This window comes from Balaenoptera musculus, chromosome 12 (assembly GCF_009873245.2).
Source record: "Balaenoptera musculus isolate JJ_BM4_2016_0621 chromosome 12, mBalMus1.pri.v3, whole genome shotgun sequence".
Lineage (NCBI taxonomy): Eukaryota > Metazoa > Chordata > Mammalia > Artiodactyla > Balaenopteridae > Balaenoptera > Balaenoptera musculus.
Window position 1 is genome coordinate 68,797,529 of NC_045796.1, and position 27,639 is coordinate 68,825,167.

General features: G+C 42.9%; 1 protein-coding gene and 1 non-coding gene across 2 annotated transcripts in view; one reads left to right on the plus strand and one right to left on the minus strand.

The window, feature by feature from the left end:
- Positions 1-5,853: 5,853 nt before the first annotated feature.
- LOC118905562 lies at positions 5,854-5,960 on the minus strand. Its single transcript, XR_005022267.1, has one exon. It is a non-coding gene; the product is annotated as a U6 spliceosomal RNA (small nuclear RNA).
- A 19,536-nt stretch (positions 5,961-25,496) lies between these two features.
- The window catches only part of GABRR1 (gamma-aminobutyric acid type A receptor subunit rho1), a 33,386-nt gene continuing 31,243 nt past the window's right edge, over positions 25,497-27,639 (plus strand). Inside the window, exon 1 of the mRNA XM_036871797.1 lies at positions 25,497-25,618. Within this exon, the coding sequence (XP_036727692.1) occupies positions 25,497-25,618 (122 nt within the window). The remainder of the gene's footprint in view (positions 25,619-27,639) is intronic.

The following is a 27,639-nucleotide window of genomic DNA, read 5'->3' on the forward strand; positions in this document are numbered from 1 at the left end:
AAAGAATGATTTCCAGTGGAAGACTGGATCTCGTGGAGAAAACAGCTTCTGAGCTGCTCCTTGAAGGTTGGGGATTTGGAGAAGAAATGTTCATGCTAGGTGCACATGTAGAAAGTACATGCTAGATATGTGCGGTCCGATATGGTAGCCACTGGCTATGTATTTATTTAAATTTAAGTTAATTAAAGTTAAATAAAATTAAAAACTCAGTTCTTGCCACGTTGTGCGAGCCACATTTCAAGTGCTCTACTCGATAGCCACATGTGGCCAGTGACTACTGTATTCGATAGTGCAGATCTAGAGAACATTTCCGCAATCACAGCAAGTCCTGTTAGACAGCGCTGCTGCAGATGGAAGGATCGGCCTGAGCAAAGGCATGAGAGAGGCGGGAAAGTTTGGGATTGCAGAGTATAGTTTGCGGGGCAAGTCATCTGTTTTGGCTGGATCCTAGGTTGCAGGAAGAGGTGAGAGACCAGCTTTGTCTGCAACACTAGGGGGTCACAGCAGGTCCCCCGCCCCTCCCAGTGCTGATGAGGACAGCTTCCCCTCCACGGAGTTGCCTGGCCCAAGACCAGCGGCTCTCCCAGCTTCAAGGACTAATGAAGAATGAAGGTACGTAAACAAGGAAATTGGATGGTACAGGGCACCTGGACATGTTTAGAAACTTTTACTCTCTAGAGACTCTCCTAGGCCACAATGCTACTCAAAGAATGATAATTATTGATACATTGTCGTTAAATATATCCTATTGCTTTGGTTGTCTTATCTAATTCCAATACTGCTCTGCTTCTGACTACGTCATTGTCTTCATAAATTGAGGCTCATATAACGTGGTGGCCTGATCACACTTTAAAAAAAAATAAAGATGTATTTTAACTAGCTTATACAGTGAACTGGAGTTCATTCTGTAGCAAACATGTAGAATTGTAAATAGCATTTTATCATGTGGGACCGTGAACCAATGACACCATCAGATTTAGCACAGCTTTACTGCAGTGTGATAATCTGACTCTACTTGAGAAAAGTAGAAAATTAAATGAGGTGAAAAGGAGACAACAGTAGGAGTAGAGAACAGGAACTAAGGAAATTTTGAGAACGGAACGATTCACCTTAGAGACAGGAAGATAGAGGAGTAAACATAATTGTTATCAGGGATGCTTGAATGATACTTTATTTCACTGAATCTAAGACACTATCAGATGTAAGATGCACCCATAGTTTATGTACCACCAAGCAAGAAAAAATGCTGCTAATTAAATTATAGCAACCAATGATTATAAGATGAAGCCTGACTTCACCCATATTAAATTGTGAAAAATGTGCATGTAAGAATAAAAGAAATAGGTGTTATACAAAAACCGATGATCAGACATACCTCTTTGACATTAAGGAGCCAACATTTATTGTGCACTTGTCTTCAAGGCCTTGTGCCAGGGTGAGGGGATGGGGTGGTGACAGATAAATGCATGGGAAACAGCTTTCAGCCGTTAAGAAGCTTACAGTGGTAGCGGGCATGGTTCAAAGGAGGGGGAGATTACAGCATTTGAGGAGTAGTGTTACTTATGGTAAATTCTGAGCAATGGATAGGTATAATTTCAACTAGTAGAAAGGAGGGGAGGGAATATTAACATGGAGAAGGAAAGCTTGGGTGTGTTTAGGGGCAGTGAGCAGACACTCCGCCAAATGCACAAAAGTCTTGGGTTCTCATCCTTCTAGTTCCGTGACTGTGGTGTCAAGGGTCCTTCCAGGTTCATCCCACTTAGAGTAAACCTGGGGAAGAAACTGGACGGGTCTGGTCTGGGCCATGTATGTCAAAGATAATCAGCGTTCTGGGCTGTGAGTAAGTTTAGACAGAACTCTTTGAAACCACTTTGATTTGGTTCAATCTTTTTGTAAACCTCAGCAGAAGGGAGAGCATGAATTTGGAAAATGGAAAGCTGCTGAGTTTCAGGGAACCGATGAGGCAGGAAAATAATGATAATAATGTTAAGCTCAGTGATGTTTGAGAACCTCCGCCTGTGTGCTGACATTGACAGAGACCAGGAAGCCAGGCGAAGGAGCTATTCCAGTGGAAGGTGAGGAGTTTGGTCTGGCAAGCAAGTGGAGATGTCAAGTAAAAAGTTATAAACACTGGTCTGCGGCTGGAGGGAGGTAGAGATTTGGGACTACCCTCCCCGATGTGCTCAATGAATGAAGCTATCAAGGTGGGCGAAACTCCTAAGGAGAGAAGCGGAAGAGAGGAGGCCTGCAAACAAGAGCTTGGGAGTATTTATTTAGGTGGGAAGAAAAGGGTTGATCAGAGAAACGGAAGGAGAAGCAGAAGAGTATGTCACAGATGCAGGAAGAAGGCATATTCTCAAGTGGAGGAGGGTAGGGCTGGGGGCAAATAATAACCACAGAAGTTGAGAAGGGTAAGGGCTATGAACAGATCTGGCAAGATGGAGTCCAGAGGCTAGGTGGGATAAATCATGCAGGTAGATGGCCTTCCGTGGCAAAGAAGAGGGACCGTTCTCTCCAGTATAAGAGGTTTATGTAGGTAGAAGGAAAAATGTTCGGAGAACTGCTATTTACAATGGAAAACCGGACTTCCCTGGTGGTCCAGTGGTTGGTTAAGACTCCGTGCTTCCAATGCAGGAGGTGTGGGTTCCATCCCTGGTCAGGGAGCTAAGATCCCATAAGCTACGTGGAGCAGCCAAAAAAAGTAGTAATACCATGGAAGACAATTTTAGACTCTTGTTTACTTGGAGGACTTAAAAATAACACTATGGCATACCTAGTGTTGATGAAGGTTGTGGTCTCAGTGGTGCGTTCCCCAAACTCTTCAATTGGAACTGGGGGGCGTGGTCCAAGAACAGTGTCTATAACCCAGCTACCAGGTCTGTGGACAGAGCTTGGGAAGCAGCAGTCTCGAGGACTCGTGCCGTCCTCTGTCCCCATACATGTGGGGTGGGCACTGCCGGGTGGGAGCATGGCACCTGCCTCAGCCACCACAGAAGATGGGAGGACAGACATTAAAGCAACTGCACTGGGACTTCCCTGGCGGTCCAGTGGTTAACGCTCTGAGCTGCTACTGCATGGGGCGAGGGTTCGAACTCTGGCTGGGGAACTAGGATCTCGCATGCCGCACAGTGTGAGCAGCTGCGTTGTGTAAAGGATGGCATATCGAGTGCCTTCTCTGTGCCTGGCGCCGCGGTGAGAGCGGGATGTAGGGTTCCTAATTCCGTTCTCACGTAAATCCTGCCAAGGGTGGAAGGATTTCCCCTAGTACACACCCACGGAAGTGTGCTGCCTTCCATAACTGTGTGAACACATCAGGTAGGTGGACTTTGCATGAAACAATTCATTTCTCACGGTATTTTCAGGGAAAAGTGATTTATTTCCTTACTTAGATGGACAGAGAAGGGGCTGAAAATAAAACCCAAATTGGCCTAGGTTGTGCTGAAACATGTCGGCCTGGAGTTATCCCTGCACCCAGATGGAACCTGGAATTAAACTAGGACACGGGGTTGGCTCCTTGAGGCTGGAAGCTGGCCTGTGGGACGTGCAGCCATTCAGAGGGGCCTACCCACCCCCAACTCCCCACCAATCCCTAAGAAATGTGACACAAGTTAAAATGGTACCCACAAGGAAGGCTGTGTGCCCGACATGTGTCTGAGGGCGAGTACACTGGCCTATCTGCACTGAGAGCTCAATCTGGTGCCAGAAGGGCCCTACATCCCAGCCTGTCCAACCTCCAGAGCCAGCGGAGAGTGTCCACACCTGTAGTATAAATACCTTCCCCACTAGCGGATTGACTAAAACACTCAGTCCTCACCTTCAGACCTGCAGATGTCATCATGGAATGGCATTTGGGTCAACCCTTGAGAACATTAGGTTTGGGGTTTAAAAGATAAATAGAAAAACCAACCTAAGGTGTAGGAAACCATTGATGAATGTAAACTGGCCAGGTTTATGATGGCAAATGCACTTCACCTTGTCCATTTTGCCCAAGGCATCTCACACTTTAACGTGCCTATTAGTAACCTGGAGACCTTGTTAATAAACTTATTTATTTTTAAAACTTTTAAAATTAATTTATTTTGGCTGTGCCAGGTCTCAGTTGTGGCCCATGGGATCTTTAGTTACGGCATGCAGACTCTTAGTTGTGGCATGCATGCAGGATCTAGTTCTCCGACCAGGGATCGAACCTGGGCGCCCTGCGTTGGGAGCGCGGAATCTTACGCCCTGGACCACCAGGGAAGTCCCTGTAGACCTTGTTAAAATGCAGATTCTCATTCAGTAGGTTTGGGAGGGGACCTAGGATTATGCGTTTCTAACAAGCGTCCCGGAGAGCTCAACGCTGCTGGTCTGCAGACCATATCTCAACTAGGGGGGCCCTAGAGACCACCTTCCCTCATTATTTAAAGTTGAGCTCAGATGTCACCTCCCCTTTGTGACTTTTCCTGACATCCTCTCCCTTGCCCAGGCTTAATTTATTTTTAACTCAACTGTGTTTCCAAAGCATCTTATGCATTTGTGCACTGACGCACTTCCTCTATGTTGTGATTATTCTCCTTAATCCATGCTTCCCAGCCCTGGTTTAGTCACCTGGGGAGCTGTTGGAAAAAATCTCAGTGCCTGAGCCCCATCCCCAGAGTTCCTGGTTTTCTTGTACTCACAACTCTTTTTTTGGTTGTTGTTGTTAATAACACTAACTCTTTTTAAAAGGCTGGTACTAAAGTCTGAAATAAATTTCTCTGGGAGAGTTTTGCATAGTTTGCAAACTGGGTTCCCTGGGAGACAAGGGGCTCTCTGGGGGTGCTTCAGGCTCTGCTCTGGGGGAGGACCCTGGGAGATAGGAGAGCAGGAATGAGCAGAGTGTGTGGCGACCGGGCTGTGGACCCAGCCAGAAAGCAGGGGAGGGCACTGAGGAAAAGAAGCCCACCCTTCCTCTTCCCAGTGATCTGTTCATCCTGATCTTGGGCAAACAAACCAGCCCAACAGGGATACTTAACCTACTATGAGCAGGTGCTTTTACAGGAACCCGGTCCTTTAATCCTTCCAAGAATCCAGTGAAGTAGGGTTTAGAGGCGGTAAGAGGTAAAGATGGCAAGTTACAGGCCAGAAATGGAACTGGGACTTCTGGCCCCAAAACCTTTTCACTTTTTACGTTTTCCTCCTATAAAGCTCTGGGGTCCAAGACACAAAGGGCCCAAGGGAAGTTTCCATCTTCTCCTATCAACATTCCTCCCATCAGTCCAGGAGGTACCTGGCCTCCTGGCATGGGTGGAATGGAGGCCGGAGGTGGGAGGGACAGGCAAGCACCGCCACCCGCAGAGCTTTGGTTTTTCTGCTCTGACATCAGATTTGCCCAAACTGCTGGGAGGAAGATTCCAACCCCAGGTCCTGGTCCTCCGGTTGCCAGACTCTTCTAGCCTCCAGCCTTTATCCAGGTCCTCCTCCTGTCACCTTTCCTTTTCCCCCAGAGAGCACCTCTTCTCCCCCGTGTCTGCGCTGCCGTGGCATTGGAAGGGCTGCAGAGTGCAGCGTGGCCACGAACCTCTCTCCTTCCTCCTGGGAGCAGAGAGAGTGCACGTGGGTGAAAGCTGTAGCAGAGGATGTAATCACAGAGGTAACAAGCCCTAGAACGTCAGCTCCAGTGGGCAGGGTTTTTGTCTATTTTCTTAGCTGCTGTATCTCAGGGTATATAACAGTGTTTGGCACATGTTAGATGCTCAGTAAGTACTGACAGAAGGAATTAATGAAAGCTACTGTTTTTTTTGTTGTTGTTCTTTTTTTTCTTCAATTGAAGTATAGTTGATTTACAATGTTGTGTTAGTTTCTGCTATATAGCAAAGTGATTTTGTTATACATAAAAAATATGAACGGTTCACAAATTTGCTTGTCATCCTTGAGCAGGGGCCATGCTAATCTCCTCTGTATTGTTCTGATTTTAGTATACAGTATGTGCTGCTGAAACGACACGAAAGCTACTGTTTGTAAGTACCCACTATGCTCTAGATGCTGTGCTACACATAGATTATGGTCATTTTTCTCTCCAAAAACCTTAGGCTTTTGCATTTGTTTAATTTTAATTTCACTGTTTTCCTTGATTATTTTCTTTTTTTAATTGAGATGTTGGAGAAGCAGGAGACAGTTGTGCCTCACCTATTGCAAAAATGTAACAATAAACTTCCTCAAACTAAGATATTCTTCACAGTTACACTGTTTACACATAAGGACACATGTATATATATATATATATTTTTGTTTGTTTGTTTGTTTGTTTGTTTGTTTGTTTGTTTTTTTATATATATATTTTTTAAAGGCAAGGGGATTTAAGATTATCTCCAATAAGGCATCTTATTTCTGTAACTCATTTTATTTATTTATTTATTTATTTATTTATTTATTTATTTTTGGCTATGTTGGGTCTTCGTTTCTGTGCGAGGGCTTTCTCTAGTTGTGGCAAGCGGGGGCTACTCTTCATCGCGGTGCGCGGGCCTCTCACTATCGCGGCCTCTCTTGTTGCGGAGCACAGGCTCCAGATGCGCAGGCTCAGTAGTTGTGGCTCACGGGCCTAGTTGGTCCGCGGCATGTGGGATCTTCCCAGACCAGGGCTCGAACCCGTGTCCCCTGCATTAGCAGGCAGATTCTCAACCACTGCGCCACCAGGGAAGCCCCCATGTATGTTTTTTACAGAAAAAATTTTAAACTCTCATGTTTGTAGAGAAATTGTTTCAAAGATATTGCTTTATAGCTTTGCAATTAGAAAAAAAAGATGTTTTACTTACGTCATGTCGTTTACTCTTAGCTTTTGCAATATCTTATTCCTGTTCAATATGCAGGCAGGAAACTAGAGATTAAGTAAATGCATTTTGCCAGCTGTGTGACCTTGAGTAATCTACTTACTCTCTCTGAGTCTTAGTTTCTCCATCTGAAAAAAAAGAAGGTGATAATTCTGGCCTCTTAGGATGGATGTGAGGACTGAGTTAAAGTGTCTGAAGTACTCAGCCCAGTGCTGGGCCCAGAAAAATAAGAAGTAGACAAAGGAGAGGAGAAGGAAGGGGCTGAGGAGGAGGAAGAAGGAAGAGAAGGAAAGGAGAGGGAAGAAGGGGAGGAAGAGCGTTGCCAACTTTTAACTTTGCTAGATGAAAACATTTAAAACCACCCTATAACCCAAATACACTTCCATCTATAATTGCAATCATTTCTAAACCAACAACAAAAATTTTCACACTGAAAATGTAGGAAGACCTGATCTCAGAATATAAAATCCTTCTAGTTTGCTCTTTACCCTGACGTTTTCATCATAAGGACAGATGAAAACTTCGTCATGGACCAGCCGGAGCTTTTGGGGACCACCTTTCTAGGGGGGTGTCTCGCCCTTCATTTTGCAGATAAAAAGCCAGACCCAGAGAGGTTGAGTAACAGGCATCATGTCAGACAGCTAGTTTTTAAAGGAAAAGTGCCTGCCCAGATATCCCCTTCTGCCGGTTATAGAATTCAAATTAGTTAATATGCATCAAATTACATGAAGTTGGTGACAGCACGTGACCTGGGTTGAGACTTGTCACTTTGGCTACAGACTTCATCCTCTCAGCCCTCTGACCCACTGGGACACCTGTGAACACCCAGACTTCGGTACTGCACAGGTTCTCTCTGAAGTTGGAATAAGATGGCCCACCTCTCAGGATTCTTCACTGAATCATGCTTTTCACTGAGCATCGTAGAGTATATTTCTGGCCTCAGGAGAAGTCCTTTGAAAAAATTTGTGCCTGATGTCACTGAATACCATCCAGGTTGATGCATTTGCTTTCAGTGACTTGCTGAATGTCACCTGCCTCAGTTTCAATTAGACTCAGCTGCGAGCGACAGAACATGGGCTTAAGAAGAAAGAAGTCTGGAAGTGGCAGCCCAGCGTGGTATAGCAGCCCTCCTCCATGCAGTCCTCAGGGACTGAAAACCCAGGCTCTTCCCAGCTCACGGCGTGTGGCCCTAGAGTGTGGCCCTTGACCTCACAATCTAAGATGGTGGCAAGAGCTTTAGCCAACATTTCTGCCACTGGAGAAGCAGGACGCTTAAGGGGATAAAGGAGAAAAAGGGCATGCTGGCTCTCTTTCAAGGAAAGTTCCAAGAGGCTGCCACACACTTCCCATTGGCCAGAACTTGGTCCCTTGGTCACACCCACCTGCAAAGAACGCTGGGAAATGTACTTATTCTGAATAGACGTATACCTAGCCCACAACAGGGAAGTCTGGAAGAAAGGGAAAGCATAGAGTGTAGGAAAGAGCAGTTCCTGCCATACTAGGCAAGAGCACACCCACCGGTTTCCATTCAGCACCAGCTGAGAATTGTGGGGAAGCTCATATCTGAGAACAAAATATTTAGCCTTTGCCTTCTCCCTCCCTGCCTGTCCCTCCCTTCCTGTTCTACCTCAAGTGTGAAGCGGAGAGAAATGAGGCTTTCTAAAGCATTGTGGTCATGCCAGGAGCTTCTGTTACAGCTGAGCTCAGAGAGACTTGGAATGTTTCTGTGCCTGGAAATAGGACCTGGGCAGTGAGTCCCCACCACTGTTTATTTTGGGAGAGGGTAGGGTTTCTCCCTTTCCCTCCAGCTCTGCCGATTTGGGGGGCAAGCAATGGGGTCGGTAAATCTGGGCAATTCTCCTTGGGGTAGACTGCGGAGTCCCAAAGCCCCCAGTTCCACCGGCTGCCCCCTGTCCTGCCCACACTCTAAAGGGAGATTGATCACCAGATTCAAGAGGGCAGGACACGGCCTCCATGGTGATTCACTGTCTTAGTTGTCTTCCCAGGAGTGGTGGAGGGTTTGCCCAGAGTTACCCCCATCCTCGTCGTCAACAATAGTACATTGTTTTGAGATGTCCTGCTGGCTGAAGGGATGTAAATGTGATCACAGAGGAGAGGAGAGGTTCTTCTGAGTTTGAATATTTTTAAGAAATCGAGTCAGTAGGCAAATATGATAGACATGTATTGAAAATAAGAAGAATACCAGAGTGAGATAAGTAGCTGGAGTTTATTGCTCTGGAGTTTATTTCTTAAAAAAGAAAAAAGACTACATTTAAAAACAACATTGTGAATAACAATGTGTCACTAAACAAGTTAGTAGTCTGGACCATTTGATTCAAGTTACTGCTTACCTTAAGGTCGTACTGTCCAAGAACAAAGGTATCTGTTGTTTTCTACCAAATTATCCTGCTCTTGTCTATTGAATGTTAGTCAATAGTCCGCATGAATATGGGCATATAAATAGTTGGCATGTCTAGTCATATCTGTATTTCTGGAAAACTACCTTTTAATAAACAATTATTACATAACCTACAGCTGACAGTTTTTATTGGACATGATTTACGTGCAGTAAAATGCACAGACCTTAAGTGTACCGTGCAATGAATTTTAATGTATATACCCTTTAACCCACCTTCCTATCAAAAGATAGACCATTTCTGACACCTCATAAAGCCTCCTTGTATCCCATTTCCAGTCAGTCTTCATGTTCACCTCCCCATGACCTGACAACCAATGTTCTATCACCATTAGATTTGTTCTGTCATTTCTAAAACCGCATATAAATGGTAGTATAAGGTAGGCACCCTTTTATGTCTGAGTTTTTTCACTCTACATAACATTTTTGAGATGAATTCATGTATTTACATGTATCTGTAGTTCATTCCTGTTTGCTGCTGAGAAGTAGCCCATTGTTTGAATAAATTGTGATTTCTTTATCCATTCTCCTGTGATAGATATTTGGATTGTTTCCAGTTTGGAGAAGTAAAACCTCTTATAATAATTAAAATAAAGCAGTTAAATAAACAAATAATGACTTTATAACTCATAAACAAAGAAACTGGCAGGTGTGCAGGTGTGTGCCTGAGTGTGTGCCTGACTTAGCAGCACAGAGGCATGCTCATCAAGAAGTCCTTGGGGGCTTCCCTGGTAGCACAGTGGTTAAGAATCCACCTCAATGCAGGGGACATGGGTTCGAGCCCTGGTCTGGGAAGATCCCACATGCCGCGGAGCAACTAAGCCCGTGTGCCACAACTACTGAGCCTGTGCTCTAGAGCCCACGAGCCACAACTACTGAGCCCACGTGCCACAACTACTGAAGCCCGTGGGCCTAGAGCCTGTGCTCTGCAACAAGAGAAGCCACTGCAATGAGAAGCCCACGCACCGCAACGAAGAGTAGCCCCCGCTCGCCGCAACTAGAGAAAGCCCGTGCACAGCAACAAAGACCCAGTGCAGCCAAAAATAAATAAATAAAATAAATAAATTTATTAAAAAAAAAAAAAAGAAGTCCCTGGACTACATCAACAGATGAACGGATAAAGAAGATGTGGCACATATATACAATGGAATATTACTCAGCCATAAAAAGAAATGAAATTGAATTATTTGTAGTGAGGTGGATGGACCTAGAGTCTGTCATACAGAGGGAAGTAAGTCAGAAAGAGAAAAACAAATACCGTATGCTAACACATATATATGAAATCTAAAAAAAAAAGATGGTTCTGAAGAACGTAGGGGCAGGACAGGAATAAATACACAGATGTAGAGAACGGACTTGAGGACACAGGGAAGGGAAAGGGTAAGCTGGGACGAAGTGAGAGAGTGGCATGGACATATATACACTACCAAATGTAAAATAGATAGCTAGTGGGAAGCAGCCGCATAGCACAGGGAGATCAGCTCGGTGCTTTGTGACCACCTAGAGGGGTGGGATAGGGAGGGTGGGAGGGAGACACAAGAGGGAGGAGATATGGGGATATATGGATACGTATAGCTGATTCACTTTGTTATAAAGCAGAAACTAACACACCATTGTAAAGCAATTATACTCCAATGAAGATGTTAAAAAAAAAAGAAAAGAAATTCCTGGACTAAAGCTCAGAGGTGGCGAACATACACTTGAACTTTGCTTTGGGTGGACACAAGGGTGAGTGAAGAATTTGTAGAAGTTGGTAGGATGAAGCAAAATTCATGCAGTTTAAAAAAGTTGTTATCTATCAGTTGCAATCAAATGAAGAAAATAGGCTTGGTTTGAAAAGGCATGTCTACAATTTAGAGATGAGGCAATCCTGATGGGCTCTTAATTGTTCCATTTTACGGTGGAGAACATCCCTGGGCTCTTAGTTTCCTTAGGTGTAAAGCGGAGGCACTAATTCCTACCTAGCCGACCTCCTAGGGTTGGTGTGAGAAGCAAATGAGAGAATGTTAGCTTAAAGCTCTAAGGGCAAGATGGTGGTGGTATCTGTCACAACTTCACAGTTTTCCCTTGAGAGACTACAGTGGAACATTTTACATGTTGCACACTTTTTGTTTATTAACTCATTTACCTCCCTAAGAAGTAAGTGCAGTTGATGTCTTTCCATTTTACAGATGAAGAACTTGAAGCCTGGGCAGGTTTACACCCAGAAGCCACCCAGGTATACGTGGCAGCACTGGGATTTGAACCCAGGTCGAACTGGCTCAAATCTGAGCTGTTCCTATTGTGCCATCTGCCTTTCTAAGCACTTGTCATCATACCTCCTCCTAGCCGCCCACTGTACAGTAAATGTCTTCATCCACAGCCTTTCTTTCCTCGTGGGAGGGTTGCTATATTCGAATTCTTTGGCATGTTATCTACTAGATGTAACAGAAGGAAGCTGAAAGTTTGCCTAAAATCTTAATGATTTCCCTTTTTGGTCTTCCTGGGGGTTTGCAGCGAGACGGTTGAGTCAGCCATATTCTTGGTGTAAACTTTGTATTTGCCAAACAATCAAAACCTCTAACCAGCTGGAACAAAATCCCATGAGCTCCTACATGTGGCTGCCTCTCTCAGGACACGCAGCGTGGTGTCCCACTGGGACATGTCCCATGGGAAATGCCCCATGGCGTTGACTGCTAAGAAGAGAGCCTCTCCACACCCAAGGCCATTTGGTCATTTACTCCATGTCTCCGTCCTCAGTGCCTGGACGGTTTGGCCTTGCTTCTTATAGAATCCTAAGGCACCTCAGGGTCCACCTCCTCCTGTCTGAGAGGTCGTGAATAACCGAGTTGGGGAAGCAGTTTGCAAGACTGGGTGCGGACAGGTGGGGACGGGCAGCCCAGCTTTCCTTTTTCTTTTCCATTTAAAAATTACTAGGTGGCAGGGGGAAGGGATAAATTAGGAATTTGGGATTAACAGATACACACTACTACATATAAAATAGGTAAACAACAAGGACCTACTGTATAGCACAGGGAACTATATTCAATATCTTGTAATAACCTATAATGGAAAAGAATCTGAAAAAGTTATACATATATATTCACACATATATATATATATGTATAACTGAATCACTTTGCTGTACACCTGAAACATTGCAAATCAACTATACTTCAATTTAAAAAAAATTACTAGGGACAACCAATTAACGCCTGTAAATGGACCTGAAAGTAAAACGTGGTTTTTAAGCAAACGAACCATGTCTAAAAATTATATGTTCCTAACAATGAGGTTTCAGAGCGTGAACTGTGGAAATTCTAAAGTTAGATGAAACTTCATTCAGCAACTCCTGAAACGACTGACTATACACTTCAAGAAGAATCAACCGAGAAAGCCACCGGCATTGCTCTCTTTTGCATTTTCTACAGAACAATTAGAAGCAGGAGTCACGGCTCCAATCCCACAATCACCAGGGATTGGCCGGCTCTATCTCCAGCACTGGCTAAAAACAGGAAATCCTAGTTGTAACTAAATGGAACCAATGAAACAAGAACCTCCTTTGACTTTATAGCCACTTGGAAAAAGCAACTAAAACCAAATAACCCATCTAGACCCGTTTTCTGGTGGTAAATGAGGTAGGTTAACCTGGGGGAGCCCCAACACCTATGCCAGCTGGAAGAGTCATGATTCTGTGCACTTGGGCCACCAACGGTCAAGGGCTGCAATCCTCCACACACCTGCGGTGTTCACATCTGAGCTGTCCTGGGTGTTCTCCCGGTGGGGTGGCAGGGTGATTGCAGAAGCCCCCAGAGAAACCCTAACCCTAAGCCTCAGAGGGGGACACAAATCTACAAAAATCCTTTGTGTCACTGCCTCTTAAAGATCTCCAGTGGTTTCTCTCTCCTTAAAGCAAAGAACCAAATCATCTGGAAACATGGCAACAAATGAATCCAGTCTGAAGCTTGCTATTTAAAAAATGTTTTCAACAGATTCAAAGAAAAAATGGAATTTATGTTAACTTATTTTAAGAAATTATATGCAACCAAAGTTAATCTGTGAGCCAAGATAGTGACATGCTGGGACTTCCCTGGTGGTCCAGTGGTTAAGACTCCTCGCTTCCCCTGCAGGGGGCACGGGTTTGACCCCTGGTCAGGGAACTAAGATCCCACATGCTGCATGACCGAAAAAAAAAAAATGGAAAAAAAGAAGGTAGTGACATGCTGAAAAAAGTTAAATAGTGAGGGGGAGCAGAATAGGTCACCCCCAAATAGGTCAATTTGACACGTGGATTATTTTGAGCTGAAGGCAATCAAGACCCAGCAGACTCAGGGAAAACTTTTACCTTTCCCTTAACTGCCTAAAAGAATTTAGATAACGGGCCTGGTCCTGAAAGAGAGATACTACCAGAGATAATGTTTTATCTGAATGACCTATCTTCATGGCAGGGTGAACATCTAATCATCAAACACCTCCTCTTCTTATCTTCTTGTGAATTACCCTCCTCCCCTTTGAAGACCCCGGGCCCCTATCCCAATCCTTGACTCAGGACGGCATATAAGCCTCAGTTGCCCAACTTACATTTAGGTCTCAAATTTTTGTGGGACTCCTGTCAAAATTAAATTTGGTTTTCTCTTGTTAATCTGTCTTATGTCAATTTACTTATTAGACCAGCCAAAGAGCATAGAATGGAAGAAGGGAAATTTTTTCCACCCCTAGAATAGTCATATATTAAATTGCCCAGCTGTCCTTTTCTGCTGTACATTTACCCATGAGTTCAGTTTAAGCCTCTTGTTTATTTTGTCATACAATTAAATTACATTCTTTTCTTCAAGAGTTGAATAGTTCCAAATGTGACTTTTCATTCAAAGAATTCATTCTTACCATCACCAAAACCCTCTGTTTCATTCAAATGAATCAGTTCCTCTAATTAGCAGGAAGTAATCTGGAACTAATTAACTAAAAGATCTGAGTTGTGGGAACCCTCTTGCACTGTTGGTGGGAAAGTAAATTGATACAGCCACTATAGAGAACACTATGGAGGGTCCTTAAAAAACTAAAAATAGAATTGCCATATGACCCAGCAATCCCACTACTGGACATACACCCAGAGAAAACTATAATTCAAAAAGACACATGCACCCCAATGTTCATTGCAGCTCTATTTACAATAGCCAGGTCATGGAAGCAACCTAAATGCCCATCAACAGACGAATGGATAAAGAAGATGTGGTACATATATACAATGGAATATTGCTCAGCCATAAAAAGCAATCAAATTGGGTCATTTGTAGAGACATGGATGGACCTAGAGACTGTCATACAGAGTGAAGTAAGTCAGAAAGGGGAAAACAAATATCGTATATTAACACACATATGTGGAATCTAGAAAAATGGTACAGATGAACCAGTTTGCAAGGCAGAAATAGAGACACAGATGTGGAGAACAAACGTATGGACACCAAAGGGGGAAAGCAGGGTGAGGGGTGTGGTGGTGATGGTGGTGGGATGAATTGGGAGATTGGGATTGACATCTATACACTAATACGTATAAAATAGGTAACTAATAAGAACCTGCTGTATAAAAAATAAATAACTAAATGAAATTTAAAAAGATCTGAGTTGCCATCAAAATGCCTTGGGAAACATGTTAAGTAAGATAATAAAATCACTTTACAGAGCAGCCAGGAAGGGAGAAGAGGGTATAGAGTCAATGGAAAAGCACAGGCCCTGGGATTGAAAGCACAGATTTTCCTATTTATTAACCACGTGTCCTGGGGAAAATAACTTAATGTCTTGGGGCCTCAGGTTCCTCACTGATGAAGTGGAGGTAGTAACCTGCTATGCCTGCTTCCAGAGCTCATTCTTGGGACCAAATGAATCATGTAAAAATGTTTCGTAAATGCCAAAGGACCATTCAATTGCAAACTACAATTATTCAGTAGTTGGGTTGCTTTGGAGACAACAAAAAAAGTCCTTGTGTTTTACATTCAGCCCTCAGACCATGTAATGCTGCTGAGGGAACCCCACATTTACATCCCCTCTTCCATCCCAGCAGACCCCCTAAGGGGTTCCTCATGGTTTCTGTGGCTTTAGACCTGGATTGATCTCACAGTATTTCCTCTTTTCTCTACAATGATTCCCCTGGAGCCATGACAAGCATATCAAAGTCCATCAACAAGAAACTAGGCAACTTTTTGCGAAGTTAGACTTGAACCTAGAAGCCTATGCATTTCGGTTAAAAACAGACTTGGAAACAAATAAAAAGTTCAACAATTTTGCTATGATTCCAGTAGAGGGCGACAGGGCTGCAGTGACTCTCCCACAGGAACTGCAATATAATTCAAAGGTTAACAACACACAGAGCCTGCCTTCCTTTCTAATCAGATGATTATAGTCATAATTTTAATACCTCTTTGTAGAGAAAAGACATGGCTAAAGGCCATTATGCATTCAGCTGCACTTCCCAAACACTTCCAGAATGGGTCTGTATTTTTTAAATCACAGGAGCCACTAGGGCATTTGGAAACAGCAACAAAGGCACATAATGTGTTCAGTCTCCGGATGCTTCACACCTGTGGGCACCATTGGTGGCAGAGCCAGCATTCACCCTGTTTTCTTTCTTCCTGAATCAGAACCTGGGGGTTGTTCAAGCATCTGTCCCATTTCCAGTCCAGAAGAGGGTCCTGATTAGTCTAAGCCAATCAAAGCATGTTTTAACCTGATAAATGTAACTGGTCCAGGGATGGACTTAGGGCTTTACTTGGCCCAGTCAGACTGAAGTGTAGGGCTTATCTTTTATGACCTGGGAAAAAGTTTTCCCTCTTTCTCTCCCACTGGATATGAATGAGGAAACTTGTTGCTATTGGCAGCCATATTGTAAGGGTGGGTAAGATGGCCAGAGGAAAAAGAAGGAGGGAAGGAAATAACCCAGGTTTTTGGTGACACCACTAAATGCAACAACCCTGTCACCTAGACTTCTTGTTTTGTGAGATAATACATTTCTGTTTAAACCTGCTTTGGTCAAGCCTTTATTTTTTGCAGATACCATACGTATATGGATTAATGAGCTCCCTTCACTTTTCCCAAGGCCACCCACTGGGTGGGCTGAAATAGTGGTTGAGAGCAACTACTTTGGACTATTTTTTTATCTTAAACTATCTATTGGTTTTCTGTGGGTCACTTGCTGAGGATGTTGTTGCATATTATTTCTGTGATATTATCCTTTTCATTAACCCAGTGCTTTAGAGATACTTGTTATTTATTCCTAGTCCTAGATGGATCTATAACTTAGAGGGGTTATCTCTAAGTGAGAGATTGCAGTACAGTAAGTCAAAACATGTACAAGGTCACCCAATATGTCCATGACTGTGCTGAAAATACTGTGTACTTCATAAGTGCTCTTTTCATTTGTAGTTCTAGCCTGATGGAGGGAAAAATTCAAGTTATCTAACATAGCAAACTATGGTAGTTTTAAAAAACAGAAATCTTTAGTGCTGTCTTACTTTGTTCTCTTTTTCTTTTTTTTATAAATTTATTTTATTTATTTTTGGCTGTGTTGGGTCTTCGTTGCTGTGTGCGGGCTTTCTCTAGTTGTGGAGAGCGGGGGCTACTCTTCACTGTGGTGTGCGGGCTTCTCATTGTGGTGGCTTCTCGTTGCAGAGCACGGGCTCTAGGAGTGCAGGCTTCAGGAGTCGTGGCTTGTGGGCTCAGTAGTTGTGGAGCGCAGGCTTAGTTGCTCCGCGGCATGTGGGATCCTCCCGGACCAGGGCTCGAACCCGTGTCTCCTGCATTGGCAGGCGGATTCTTAACCACTGCACCACCAGGGAAGTCCCTGTTCTCTTTTTCAAGGTTGGGGGATTATACATGTGTTTTTTCTTACTGATTTTTCATTGCTAGTTTATATTCATAACTTCTAATGAATTTAAACCAAAAACCACATTTTAAAAGCCTCTTGTGGCTCCTGGTGGAAAGAGCTTGCCAAAGCAGGAAGTAGTGGTTGCCTCACAGGAAGGAGACCAGGGGGCCCAACAGTCCAAGGATCTTGGCCAAGTGTTTGAGGGATTGTTCAGAGAATCACCAGATAAATGGTCTAAGCATTCATGAAACAGTTATTATTTGGCCATAATTATGAGAAATAAAGAATCAAAAAGGAGGGGAGTTCCCTGGCAGTCCAGTGTTTAGGACTTGGTGCTTTCACTGCCATGGCCCGGGTTCAGTCCCTGGTTGGGGGACTAAGATTCCCCTGCAAGCTGTGCAGAACAGCCAAAAAAAAAAAGAAAAAGAAAAAGAATCAAAAAGAAATGTAAATTTTCAGCCAACAGTATACAAAGTCTTGTGCTGAGTAATGTTGTGATTAAAAGATGTCCTTAGAGAAAGAAAACTCATACAGTATATGGGAAATAAGTAGCCAAATATTTTAGGCAGCAGAAAATTAAATGCTAAAGTTAAGAGGTATAGAATAAGTGTTATCAGTACACAGTGAAAAGGGCTTAGAATGAGCTACTGTGATCAGGAGAGGTTTTTTATGGAGGAGAAGAGCTAAACAGGATGGTTTGGATGTGGATGAACTTTCAAGGTGAGAAAATTGGGGCAATTATGGTATGGTATTTAAAAAATTAAATCAATACTAGTCATAAATAATTTTTGTTTCAAACATTGTTGCTAAAAATTTTCCCAAGATGTATTAATACATGAGGATCTGAAATTGTTTATAATATTTTAGAATATTTTGAAATTAAACTTAGACAAAAATGTAAACAAATTTATACATTATCTTCCTTAGGAAGTAAAAGCATTGGGCATTTAATAGGTTCATTTATTCATTTACTAAATATTTATTGAGCACCTACTGTTTACCAGCCAGTGTTCTAAGTGATGAGCAAAACAGATATGCCTCACTGATGATTAAAATCTTAGTCAGGGATATCAACAAGGTATGTTCAGATCACAAGATTTACACTGTTAAAAAAAGTCAACTCTAGGTAACTAGAAGCTTCTTGTTAATTTAGACCCCATCAATCATGCAAATTTCAGTATAGATGGTGGGTAGTCTCCAGATAGCCTATTGTCATTGCTATATTAAATAACTTGAATTAAATAATCTAAGTGCTTTTAGTGGGATTGGTGGTTCCACAGGGAAGGGGCCACAGGGAAATGACAAAGAGAGTGCACATTACAGATGGGCTTTAAAAGACCTAGGGATCAAGGACTCTGACCTGAATTAAAATAGCGATGCAGAACGGGGGTGGATGCTGGCCATAAATACCACAGCCTTCTCAACATGCTTCAGATTAATGGTCTGACTGACATTTTGTCCCCTCTCTCTTTATTCTGGATACTCTGACTGATCTGGAATGTTTAGCTCTACATATAAAGTGGGCCAAGGAGGAAAGGGGCCCAGTAAACCCCAGCAAAAGGGGTTTATTGGAATAGAAGTTGCGATTCAAGTCACTGCTACCTGATTCCTAAGATGGAAAGCAAAATTGGAGAGTTTGGCAGACTGCTGAGTGTTCCCCCCAGTTTATTCTCCTTTTTTCCCATAGCGATAGAGTTTTTAGCTAGACAGAAGGTGACTCAGCTAGAGACTGCACTTCTCAGACTCCTCACAGCTAGGAGTGGCTACGTGGCCAAGTTCTTGCCAATAGAATGTGAATAGTGATGAGTACAGCTCTTGTGTCACTCGCGAAATTGCTTGCCTTTCATTTCTTCTCTTTGCCTCTCCTGGTGGCCTGGGCCACAGTCTTAATGGCAGCCCAATTTTAACCATGCATCTAAGGACCACACACTAAGAAGAAGCAACAAGACAGAAAGACCATCATATGGAGCAGATATCCCCATCAGCCTGGACTATTTGCCTCTGAACTTTTACTTTTCTATCTTATTTGTTGATCTCTAAATGTCTTGATTACAGCAGCAGCTTAATTTGTAGGCTAGGCAATACAGTGAGTAATACACTGTTGTATCAGGGACTCTTCTGGTCATTGTTTCAACAGATTCCTTTCCTTTGTTCTTTCACTCATGCCTAATTCCTTACCTGGCAAGGTCCAGTTCAATCCATGCTGGGAAACCACATTTAGGCACTGAACTCAGAACCAGAGAATTATTGGTGGGCATGTAGCTAGAGAATGTTCTAGAGGGAGCAACTCGAAAACAGTTGATGTGGGCCTGGGGTCATCGTCCGGGAGCAGTCGGGAGCGTGGTGTCTGAAGCTGACCCTCTCAGTCAGTGAGTGCCTATGGCGTGGAGTGTTGGCTGATTCTGAGGGCGGGAGCCAGGGGGACACTTGCAGAGCTTAGAAGAGGCAATGAGAAAGTAGGCGAGCCCCAACTGCTGCCTGGTCCTTTCCCCGCGGAAGGAGTTACTACCCTGGCTGCCTTACGTTGATGTAGGGAAGGGCATGATGATTGAGGAATAAAAAGGGAAGTGGGAAAAAGAGGAGACTGGTATACTGAGTAATGGGAAAGGAGGGTTTGGTAAAACAAAACAAAACCAAAGAAACAAACAAACAAACCAAAAAAACACAGTGATTTTTAAAATTGGTCTGGAAATCCAATACTTGGGTAAGTCAGTCTGGATCTCCAGTAAGGCTTGATCCTGCTTCCTAACTCCTCTGCCTTCCTGAATCTGGGGGTTGGCCCCAGCTGGTTCTCCCAGGTCCATGTCCTCTTGACAACTCCTCCCATGTCCATGTCCTGCAGAGAGGGCACAGATACTCTGCAGCAGAGTCATGTGGTGTTAATGGGAAAAAAATTTTTTTTATTAAGAGTACTTACAAGCAGGGAAGTAGCAAAGTGCACACAGCTTTCTGAGCTCTCATGATCCCCCTGAGTTGGGGTGGGCATGGCTGGCCAGGGCCAAATGGCTCTGAGACAGGGCCCCTGCCCTCTGGCTCTGCCATGGGAACTTCCTGGTAGAGGAAGAAGTGGCCTTGCTGGGAAGGCTCAGCAGCTGGTATCAGCCTGTTCTCCCACAGAGCTAACTCAGACCTACTGAGCCAGCTCTCTGCTAAGCTACAGAGAAAAGGTTAAGAAATGCATGTGTGAGGCCATCCGGATTTGCTCTTTGGTTATGTCCAGGCTCCTGGCCCCTGGAGCTAGTCCAGGGGCCTCCAAATAAGAAAGAAAGACATTTTCTAATCTGAGTATCAAAAAGCCATTTAGGGACTTGCCTGGCGGTCCAGTGGTTAAGACTCCAAGCTTCCACTGCAGGGGGCATGGGTTTGATCCCTAGTTGGGGCACTAAGATCCTGCAGGCCACACAGTGTGGCCAAAAAAAAAAAAGCCATCTAAAGCCATCTCCCTCAATGCCTTCGTGGCCTGAGGTTTTTAATGTACTCAACTCCAGAATGTTCCCTCTTTGCTGCTTTGGTTCTTAAGATCAGCAAGTCACTATCAGTTAAGTATCTAATCATGCTTAGCTTATATTGACCTCTGGAGACATCACATATTCTGCCTTTATTTCTGTATGTTGAACTGTTTCCAACGTGTGTTTATTTAAAGTGCTTTAGGCTGATTTATATAAGAGGATTTAATCATGACTCATATAACTATAAAATGAACATGTGTCAAAGATTTTGTTTAACTCATTAATTAGTGAGGGGACCAGTAGGATGTTATAACTGGTTCAAATGAGGATTTGATTTACAGAGATTTATATTTTCTAGTGGACAAAAGGAATAACTTGCATAGCTATGGACAGGAAAGATATGCATTACTATCAGTTTTCTACATGTTAATATCTACCTTTCACAGAGTTGTAAAATAACCTGGTCAAAGACAATCAACCCTCTTACACTATTGGTGGGAATGTAAATTGGTACAGCCACTATGGAGAACAGTATGGAGGTTCCTTAAAAAACTAAAAATAGGGCTACTATATGATCTAGTAATCCCACTCCTGGGGATATATCCGGAGAAAACCATACTTCGAAAATATACATGCACCCCAATGTTCATTGCAGCACTATTTACAATAGCCAAGACGTGGAAGCAACCTAAATGCCCATCGACAGATGAATGGATAAAGAAGATGTGGTACATATATACAATGGAATATCACTCAGCCATAAAAAAGAATGAAATAATGCCATTTGCAGCAACATGGATGGACCTAGAGAATTCTACGTGAAGCCAGACAGAGAAGGACAAATATCATATGATATCACTTACATGTGGAATCTAAAAAAATGGTAAATGAACTTATTTACAAAACAGAAATTAGACTAACAGACTTAGAAAACAAACTTATGGTTACCAAAGTGGAAAGGCAAGGTGGGGAGGGATAAATTAGGAGTTTGGGATTAACATATACACACTACTACACATAAAATAGATAATCCACAAGGACCTACTGTATAGCACAGGGAACTCTTACTCAATACTCTGTAATAACTTATATGGGAAAAGAATATGAAAAAGAATAGATATATGTATATGTATAACTAAGTCACTTTGCTGTACACCTGAAACTAACACAACATTGTAAATCAAATATACTCCAGTATAAAAAATAAAGAAAAAATACAAAAAAAGAACATATTTACCACTCTCCACATCAAAACAAAACAAAACAAAAACAAAGATAATCCAAACCACATCCCTAGAGGATCAGAAAATCCCTGGAGGGTCCACTGGACAAGGCTTAGCCTTCTGCTGAAAGGACCCCCAGTAATCTCTTTTGCCCACTTCAAAGTTTGACAGCTTTTCCTGACAGTCTTCCTTCCCCTGTGATCATACATAATTTCAAAGAAAGATTATTCTTGATCCACAAGATTATTCTTGATTACTGAACTGGTGCGTCAAGAGTGTTAATTCACCAAAGAGGCCTCCTTCAGCCTGCTTTGCAAAAAGCTAGAGTCATAGAGTATTGAATGATTCCAAATTAACTTCAGCCTGGAAATTATAAGGAATCTTGGATTGAACTTTTAAAAGCAACTTTTATTTGCTATAATAGGGGAGCAAAACTTGCCACCCCAAAATGTCTCTCTTTGGCATGTGGATTATTTTGAGCTGAAAACCGTCAAGGCCTGAAGGACTCAGGAAGAACTCTTGACCTTCCCCCTAACTGCCTAAAAGAATGAAGATAGAGGACCTGTTCCGGGAAGGGAGCCATCACCATAGATCACTGTAGTATGAATTAGGTGTATGGACAGGAAGGGTCCTAGCAAAATCTGTTTGTTAAAATTCCTCTCTGTGTCCCATTGTCTCTATAGGACCCAGCAAACATTTGTTTACCAACATTTGCTTTGTCATCTCCAAGTGAATTGCCTTCCTCCCCTCTGAGGTCCCAAATGAGCTCCCTGCAACATCCTCTTTCATCTTTAGCTGAAGATGGTATTTAAGGTGAGGGTTTAAGTCATTTTGGTGAGTAACTCAGTTTTCCTGGGTCTCTCCCGTGTATACATGTTATTAAACTTTTGTTTGATTTTTTTCCTGTTAATCTGTCTCATGCCAATTTAATTCTTAAACACTTCTAGGTTCTTCTGGCTGGTTTAAGGTAGGTACCTGCAGTACCTATACATTTGGGTGAATTTCTCTTTCCCTGAGGTTTCAAAAACTACTCCAAAGGCCTGCCTGGAAGTGACCTTCCTTGCTACCTGTGATGCTGGATCCTATAAACTAGTCCCGGGCCAGTTTTCTTGGGAGGACTTTGTAGCCACTGGCTTCATAAGTACAGCCAAACTTTGTTCTTTAAAATGGCTTGTCACCCCTAGTTAACGGAACATCATTCTCAACTACACCATTCCAGGCAAGGCCTTGATTGTATAATTGATTCTTCCAATTATATTCTGGTAAAAAGGAAGACATAGTCTTTTTTTTTTTAAATGTTTTTTTGTTTTTTAATTTTGAATTAAAAAATTTTAATACAATTTTAAAGGTTATATTCCATTTACAGTTATTACAAAATATCGGCTATATTCCCCATGTTATACAATACATCCTTGAGCCTATCTTATACCCAATAGTTTGTACCTCCCAGTCCCCCCCATTTTGCCCCTCTCCCCGCCACCGGTAACCTCTCGTTTGTTCTCTATATCTGTGAAGGGAAGATACACGTGTGTGTGTGTGTGTGTGTGTGTGTGTTTGCACATATATATATATACTTTTTTTTTTTGGCCGTGCTGTGTGGCTTGCAGGATCTCAGTTTCCTGACCAGGGACTGAACCTGGGGAACAGCAGTGAAAGCCCGTAATTCTAACCACTAGGCCACCAGGGAGCTCCCCGGGAAGACATATTGTTAATGAACCTATGCCACTATATTGCCATGGGAAGTAAGGAAATTGTGTAAGACTTTCTGAATTCAGAGGAGGGGAATTGTGTCAGTGAGACTCATATATCATTTTTTTATAATTTTTTTTTTTTAAAGCTTATTTATTTATTTATTTATTCATTTATTGATTGATTGATTGCTATGTTGGGTGTTCGTTTCTGTGCGAGGGCTTTCTCTAGTTGTGGCGAGCGGGGGCCACTCTTCATCGCGGTGCGCGGGCCTCTCACTATCGCGGCCTCTCCTGTTGCGGAGTACAGGCTCCAGACGCGCAGGCTCAGTAATTGTGGCTCACGGGCCTAGTTGCTCCGCGGCATGTGGGATCTTCCCAGACCAGGGCTCGAACCCGTGTCCCCTGCATTGGCAGGCAGATTCTCAACCACTGCGCCACCAGGGAAGCCCCATATATCATTTTTAAGTGTCTCATTTTGGTTTACAACAGCAGAATTTACAAAATTATTGTGAATAATAATATTATTATTGTATTGTAATAATACAATATTGTATTATTGTACAATACAATATTGTATTGTATTGTATTGTATTATTGTAATTATTGTGAATTACAGATAGCATAAGAAGAAGAAGAAAGGGCTTCCTTACATATCCAGGAAGTAGAACATTAAAACAAATCAACAATATTCCAAATAACTTCAATAACATTTCCCCCATCAATTCGTTCCATTCTGTGTAATGAATTCTTGTTCTGTTAGATCTTGGTTTAGCAGTTTGATGAAAACTTTTTGCTTTTCAACTATAAAGAATCCTAGAAATCCTGACTCCATCTACCAATATGCTCTGAAAGTTGCTGTCCTTTTCCACGAGGCTCTGTGACTATCCTTCCTGGTTGAAGACACAAACTCTGGCCTGTAGATTATAGCAGAGTCTTTGATCAAGCATCAAAGGAAAAGAAAAACTATCTACAGTGTTAAAAAAACAAAATTCAAATAAGTAAATTTTGAAGCTCTTATTGACTTTTCAATTCATGAACCAGGCAGCATTCAGTCTAGCAGATAGAAAGGAGCTCCAAGAAGTTGTACAAAATAAAAGACTGTTACAGGCAGAAGGGAGTGGGAACACTAGGTAAAAAAGCGGGTTGGTTATTGCAAGATTACTTTCCTTTAGGGGACAGCAGGCGTCAACCAGGCAGATTAGCTAACTAGCGCTTATCAAGTGACACCTCATTGACTGGTTTAAGATTCCATTTCTGGGAGAGCTAAAACTAATGAAGTTGTCTCCTTTTGGTGATGTGGAGCTTAGCGTAGGCAACTCCATTTTGGGCCTCTGTCTTGTTTTTAACAATAGATAACTCAGACTTAATCGCTATTGTTAATTTATTACTGATATTTTCCAAACATGAAAAGTCTGATGAGGCTCACAATATGAATAGTACAACTGACAAGAGAATTTCACTCTTACTGTGCAAAAAACAAAGACCAAAAAAAAAGCCTCCTTCCCCCAGCCCTCCCAACCTCAGCCAGATAGATAACGGCACAGGTGCAGAGCCCTGAGTTTCCACAGATTCAACCACAGGAAGGAGTGAGGGTGGGGAACCATCCAAATCCAGCCCTCAGCTAAAGCAAATAATAATGGCGAAAAGCTTAAAATAGATCCAGGGAGGAGCTCATTTTTGGGGCATAAGAAGCAGTGCAACACCTCAGGCATTTGTTTTGGAAATTGCTTTGGTTTGTTTTTACTTCCTTCTATTCTGTTGGAACAGAAAATACAGACCTTTTACGAACGTATTCACCACGTCTGACGATGAACTCATTTAGACCAGCCAAAATAATTGTCCGACAGGGACACAGGACTTCAACCTCAGTTCAGAAAATCCCTGACGTCTGACGTAGGAGGATTTATAGGTTTAGTGGAAATTGCTTTTTCTCCTGCCCTCCAGATTACAGACTGTGGGTTGATTTTTTTTTTTTTTGCATGAGTAAACATCTTTCTAATAATGAACAGAACAATAATGTGTTAAGAGAGAAAAAGAACATCCTTTTCCTTTTTTGCTGTTTCTTGAGAGAACTGTTTGGATTTGGAAACGCATGTTGGCTCTCCAGAACATGAAAGTTGGCCTTTTCCTTTTGTGGTGGCCATGGGCTTTGGCTACTGAAAGCAGAGTGCACTGGAGAAAAAGAGACGTACCGGAGATGTCGAAGAAAGGCAGGTGAGTGGACTTCTCCCGATCGAGGATTTAGGGGAAAAGGGTATGTAAAGCGAGCTTCTGGTTTTGTTGTGGAATCGTTTACAATATATGGTGTTTCCCGTGGATGGCTTTTGCCTTTTTACTCCTTTTCCCTTTGTTTTCCTGCTTCTGCCTACTCCCCCTATTAGGAAGTTAGAATTATGTTTTCTTTTTAAATGATGCTAGATTTGATACAGTGCTATCATCGCATATTCTCCAATCTCTTAGGAATTGTCCTGGGTAAAAGTAGATACTGGATAAAAGAATATATGCACATTAAAAAAAATAAGGGCAATTATTTGATGTTTGCATCCTAGGTTGGAGCAAATCTGGGAATTCTCAAATAACCCATGGGACCTCTAATTAGTGAGAATGATTCTGTGAGTTCTAATTATTTCTGCTAGATGTGTAAGTCCCTTTTAAAATCTTTTAAAAGAGAAGAAAGCAGCTGTCTTCAAGCTGTACGGCTAGGAGGATCATTAGGTTGTCCCCACCAGTAGTAAATCGGGAGGATGCAGGGATGGACCTGCCTGAGGACCAGCCGCTGCTGGTTACCAACACGGTACACGCCACCCTGGCCATACCAGCCTGCGGAGGGAGCTTAGAGAGAGCCAGACCCATCCTTCAGCATCGGTCTCACCTGAGCAGCTCTGTGACAGAGCTGGTAATGGAATACCTGCATACCTGCTTGTCAGATATGCATCAATAAAATAGGACATTTGGAGATCCCCCTAATCCAACTCTCTCTCTTTTACTGAGGAAGAGGTGGAGGCAGGAAGGGCACTGATTCTTGGTTCTTTATCAGCCTGAGTCCAAATTGAGCTTCAGCTTTCTTCATCTCTGAATGTAATTATGATTAGAGGTCATAAAAAAGCAATTAGTATGGAAGGAAGTCCAGCTTTCTGGAGTTTGGGGCTAGTGGTTGGGCTGGGCGTCTGGTTCCTTAGTGCCCAGCTCTGTGTTTGAGAGAGCCCTCCACACATGGGATCCGGAACTCTGGAGCTCTGGCTCACAGCGCTTGTTTCAAGCTGTTTTAACAACATCACAAAGCTAGGAGCTGAAATATCCAGTGGTCATGGTGAGCCCTGGACACAGACAGAGACCGCTGTGCACAAGCCATATGTCCTGTTACAGTCAAGAGTCAGAAGCTGCTGGGCAAACGGTGGAATCGGTGGAGCGGTGCTGCCATAGAGATGGTCTGAACCAAATGTGCTCTCGAGGATCAAAGACAACGACAGCAACAAATCCTACGGGTTGTCGCCAAAAACTTCTCAGCCTCCCTCCAGCCAAGCTGGAGGGGCGACCTATTAGTAAATACCATTGGGAAGAGAGGTCTAGAGACTGAAATAGATTTTCTCTTAAAAATTACTTAAGGGCTTCCCTGGTGGCGCAGTGGTTGGGAATCCGCCTGCCAATGCAGGGGACACGGGTTCGAGCCCTGGTCTGGGAAGATCCCACATGCCGCGGAGCAGCTGGGCCCCGTGAGCCACAACTACTGAGCCTGCGCGTCTGGAGCCTGTGCTCCGCAACGAGAGAGGCCGCGATAGTGAGAGGCCCGCGCACCGCGGTGAAGAGTGGCCCCCGCTTGCCGCAACTGGAGAAAGCTCTAGCACAGCAACGAAGACCCAACACAGCCATAAATAAATAAATAAATAAATAAATAAATAAATAATTTTTTAAAAAATTACTTAAAAGAACTTTCACTTTTTTTAAATTATGAAAGCCGTATATGACCATTATTTTAAAAACCATAGGAACAAAAATTTTTTCAACACACAGAAATCACCCATAATCCCCAAACCTAGAAGTAACCTTGTTAACATTTTTGTGTAGTTTCTTCCAGTCTTTTTTTTCTCTAAGCATGTATTGAATATTTACTAGTCTGGGATTATTCTATGCATATAGTTTTGTCACCTCATTGTATTTAATACAATGATTTTGTCTGCTTATTTACTTTTTTGAAGTCTATAGAATTATCATTTGAATGGCCACACTATAATGCA